General features: G+C 45.2%; 1 protein-coding gene across 1 annotated transcript; it reads right to left on the bottom strand.

Moving 5' to 3' along the window:
• Positions 1-2,492: 2,492 nt before the first annotated feature.
• LOC101405465 (C-C motif chemokine 7) lies at positions 2,493-4,446 on the bottom strand. Its single transcript, XM_004441881.3, has 3 exons — positions 4,342-4,446; positions 3,450-3,567; positions 2,493-3,009 (listed from the first exon to the last, which is right to left on the bottom strand). The coding sequence occupies exons 1-3, from the start codon at positions 4,415-4,417 to the stop codon at positions 2,904-2,906; spliced, it is 300 nt and encodes a 99-aa protein (XP_004441938.1). The 5' UTR covers positions 4,418-4,446; the 3' UTR covers positions 2,493-2,903.
• Positions 4,447-4,652: the final 206 nt, after the last annotated feature.

Here is a 4,652-nt window from a genome sequence, read left to right as displayed (position 1 = left end):
ATGGTTCTATTGGCAATATAGTACAGTTCTCTTTAACAGGCTTCTGATATCTTTCCACCCAGTCAATTCCATGTGCCAGCAGCCACAGCCCACATTTCTTTCTAAAGATAGTTCTCAAATTATTTTTTTGATTTTTCCTCTCTCTCTCCCCTTTCTCCTAATGAGTCTTAAAATGGCAAGTCTACAACTTTAATCTGATTTTTGCCCTAAGTCACTTCATCCAACTATAAGTTTTTTCCTGGATTTTTACTTCTGAAATCTTTTTACTTAAATATCTTCTCTTCACGTTTGGGACCTAGAAACAGAGGGCTTTCCCAACAACGTAAGGGAAATTTGTGGACTTTACCCCATTACATTTCTACTTTAAGACCAGTCAATTCTTTCCTGAACTCATCTCTTTTTTGCAATACCTCAACAAATGCACACAAAAACAACCAACACATTACTAATGCATATTTTTTAAACTCTCTCCCTGGTGCTACAGTTTCAGCAGACAGGACTTGACAGCTTCAACAGTTCATATCTTGAATCTCCATCTTTTCAACCTGAATTATTGGCTTCCTTACTGCCTGCTGCCAAAAGTCTAGCCAATGCTACACATCCTAGGTTTTTAACGACAATGTATGATCGTGGTGTCAATTCTTCTATTAGCAGGGTTAAGCTAGGCTCCCAATTTCAGTGGCTTAATACAGTGAAGGATTATTTCTCTCTCCTGTCTTAGTGCAAGGTGGGTCAAGTGGCTCTCCTCCAAGCAGTCACCAGTGACTTGGGGATATGGGCTACCTCCACCTGGAAGCTGGGCTTTAATGAACACTTTGCCTCCAAGGTCAGCATGACAGAGCAAGAGAAGGCTGGAGGTATGAGTTGTTTATAAGGACTACATCTGGAAGTGGCTTACATCATTTCAGCCCTCATCCAATAGGTTAGAATTCAGTCACACTGCCCCCAAATAAATGCAATTTAGGCTGGAAAATGTAGAAGAGCACATGGATATGTGGTGGGCATTGACAGCCTCTGCTATTTCAGGACTAAGGCACGCCCAACAGCCAGGTCTAGGGGTAGGAAAGCTCAAACAAAAGGCACTCATCATGTCTAAGCCAGAGGCACAGGTCAAGTCCAGAGACTGCATTGATCTGAAAGACACAACATCGGGGAACCTCAAGGCTATCGCATCACTAGTCCACAGACATGGCTGAGAACGAGTTAAAAGGATAGAAGGGGCTTCTTCCCCATCCAACACTCCATATCAGAATCTTTGGATAGTACCTGGAAATCTGTGTTTTCCTTGGTGTCTAAGTGATGGTGATACCAACATGAGAGTCATTTGTCTACCGACAGTCTGCATTTATGGGGACCCAGTCAGGTAAAGAAACTTGCCCAAATTTACTAGGAACATTGGTGGTATAACCGGTTTAATCTTTGAATCCCGTGAAACTCAATGCACAGTTATGTATAAGCCCCTGTTCCTGGTTGTGGTTTGAGATTTCTCTCTAATCCTCTGTGCCTGAAGGGGACAAGGGGCCCAGGCCTACAAGAGGACAAGTGTGTTTATAATTCCTTGAAAATGAAGAGATATGGCTTGACAAAGAGAGTGTGAGCAGATTCTGTTTGGGCTTGGGCACATGGAGCCCATCTCTCCTTGCCTGTCCTACTATCTGACACTATGCTTAATATTTTCCTGCACCAGAGGGCTTGCTGTGTCTCAGGATGCTATAACATCTATTTATTTCTCCTCCTACCTCCTATCGGCCTCCTGTTGCTCTCCATTGGAACTTGAGATTACTCCCCTTGGCAGCAAACGGTCACCAATAAATTATCTGCTTGCCACTAAGGAGTCTGATTTCTCTGGACACCTTGATATTTCTATTTGGGGTTTTGATGCAAATCTTCTGTCTCCAAGAAGCTCAGCTTGAAGTTATCAAGGATTCGTCAGTATCCTGCCTTAGGTGCAGGATCCTCACCCTCCTTGCTCTTCCTCAACTTGTAGAGATACAAATTTTTAAGACACATGGTTGCCAGATGTGGAAGGAAACGTGCAAAGTCATCTGTCAGTCCCTTGCCTGATCTCAATGCAGGTGATGTTTGTATTATTCTGGATCCAAGGATTGATTAGAAGGGGAGAACCAGCCAGCCATAATAAGGCTGATGCAATAGATGAGGGGGCTACTTTTGGGTAGGGTGTGGGATGGTGAGAAAAGGAATGACTTTGGAAAGAAAGAAGATATTTGAATAAATGGCTAAAGCTGATATCAGGTCTGGAGATGTATAGCTGGCTAAGCCTGGCCCCAACCTACCCAACTCTCCTTGACATGCAGGTGAGCCCAGCTTGGAGGCACGCCCAGGGTCTATCATATACTCTTACCTCCAGAACACAAGCTATACCTTCTGAAACCATGTCTTCTTTCCCCTGTTACTGCCAGCTTTATCTTATCCTTAAAAAAACCATCAAAGTCAGGTTTTATCCCAAAATATATTTTATGTGAAATCTCGAGACATACAAATAAAAACATTCAATTCTATAATAACATTATGGTTTCATCAGGACATCACTTCCCAAAAACCAAAAAAAAATCTTTGCATTGATTTGTGCAAGGAACTTCATAACACCACAGAGAGGTAGAGAGGAGAGGAGTATCCTGCAGTTTTCAAAGGACTGAGGGTGACATTCTGTCTCCAAGCTTTACAGTTAAAACCCACACAAATCCACGGCACATTAAATTAAAATATTAACAACTTACAAGAAGATAAAACATTACTTAAGAAAAACTATGATTCACATCATCAGACAAAACCCATATTCCTTAGAACCACAATAAAATAATCTCAGAGCACATCTGGGAAAGGATAGGGCATACAAAGGTGTTTCTCAGGTACTGGCTTGGCTTCAGTTCAGGTGTGAGTGTTTAAAGCTTTGACATCTGGATTTTCTTGTCCAGGTGCTGCATGGAATCCTGGACCCACTTCTGCTTGGGGTCAGCACAGACCTGCTTGGCCAGTTTGGTCTTGAAGCTATGGGGGAGAGAGGGTACAGTTAGATGGAGCACTTTGAGGATTCAGCCTGGGAGTATAACCTACTTTATGGGAAATCTGCCTGGCCCACTAGCTTGGGGTGATGGTGCTGCCCTAGGGATGGAGGAGAAAGAAGGGACCTCAGGGGAAGAGCTGCTTTTGCTGGCTGAGGTGAAGTCATGTTGGCTCCTGGATGAACAGGACATCACCTAATGAAGTAACTGAGTTCTGAACCCATGGCTGGACACGGAGCTGGGAGTGGGAAGTTTCTTTATTTTCTTGAATTCAGTTTTCCCATTGGAAAGTTTCTGGAATTGGATTAGACATGATCTAAGCATCCGAGGGTTTAACTCCAATTCCATCTGATAATAACCCTATCCACTGCCGGGGAGAAGAACTGAGGACCGAGGGTTGAGTGTGGGTGGTCATGGTGCGCTCACATCACAGCTTCCTGGGGACAGTGGCTGCTGGTGATTCTTCTGTAGCTCTCCAGCCTCTGGATGGAGATCCGCTTATTGATGAATCTGTAGCAGCAGGTGGTTGAGGTATTAACCCCAGCTACAATGAAACAACAACAAAAGGCTATTTTGAATGTGTTCTGGAGCTTTCTATTTATAAAGTAGGGAACAGTAAGAAGGAGGAGTCAAAGAGAAAGGAAGCCACCCACCCCAAATCCAGTACTGTCCTTTGAAACCTTCCTTAAACTCTCTGTCTCATGGACTATAAAATGGAAGGGCACCATCACTCATTGCGAGGGGAAGAGGAGCTGATGACAACTCTAGGTGTTGCTAGGAGAGGCTAACAGAATAATCCAATTTCTTAGGGCAAGAGGACCCGAGCTACGGATCCCCCTTTAGGCTCCAAGTAATCATTGCCTGATCATGAGTTTCCCTGATACCCATTGCCTCTGCAGAGCTGTGTCTCTGGAAGCTGGACTGAATGAAGCATAGTCCAGATTCTGGGTCTCCTGCTCTGCCCTACACCACTCTGTCTTGAAATACCCTGCAAACCCACCACCAGAGGCTCCCTCCCTTGATCATCCCAGTTCCCAAACACTATGGAAAGGAGCCGGGGCAGTAACTGCACTGGGGGTGTGCTTACAGAGCTGGAGTCCTGGAAGGAGCTGGATTTGGGGTCCACAGCTGGAATTCTTGTCCAGGCTCTGCCCAGGAGCAGCTGTGTGATCAGGCTCACTCCTTACCCTTCTCTGACTTTCCTGATCTTACGAAGGCTGTTGTTCAAGTGAGACTGTGGGTACCCTTCTGCTCTGAGGGCCCATGATAACCCAGAGATGGGGTGATGTGCTTCAAAGGGAAGGAGAGGGGGGCTTACCTGGCTGAGCCAGCAACTGGGTGCTGAAGGCGGCTGCTGTGAGCAGCAGGCACAGAAGAGCTGCGGAGACCTTCATGCTGGAGGGTGAGCACGGGAGCTTCGGCGTGAGTTGTGGTTTCTGGGCTGGTCTCAGCCTCTCTGCTTCTCTGGTGGCTCTGCTTGCCTTTTATAGGAACAGACAGGAAAAGGGAAAAATTCAGTGAGCAAGAGGGCTTTGTTCTTGTGAATGAATCACAGGATGGAGTAATTAATCTGCTGAGCTGTATAACTCTGCCCTGAGGAGGATGTTAGGAAATGAGAGAGAAAACAGT

Source organism: Ceratotherium simum, chromosome 16 (assembly GCF_057802395.1).
Source record: "Ceratotherium simum simum isolate JZ-2026a chromosome 16, ASM5780239v1, whole genome shotgun sequence".
NCBI lineage: Eukaryota > Metazoa > Chordata > Mammalia > Perissodactyla > Rhinocerotidae > Ceratotherium > Ceratotherium simum.
The sequence above is the reverse complement of the archived record's forward strand: the minus strand, read 5'-3'. Positions and strand labels throughout refer to the sequence as shown.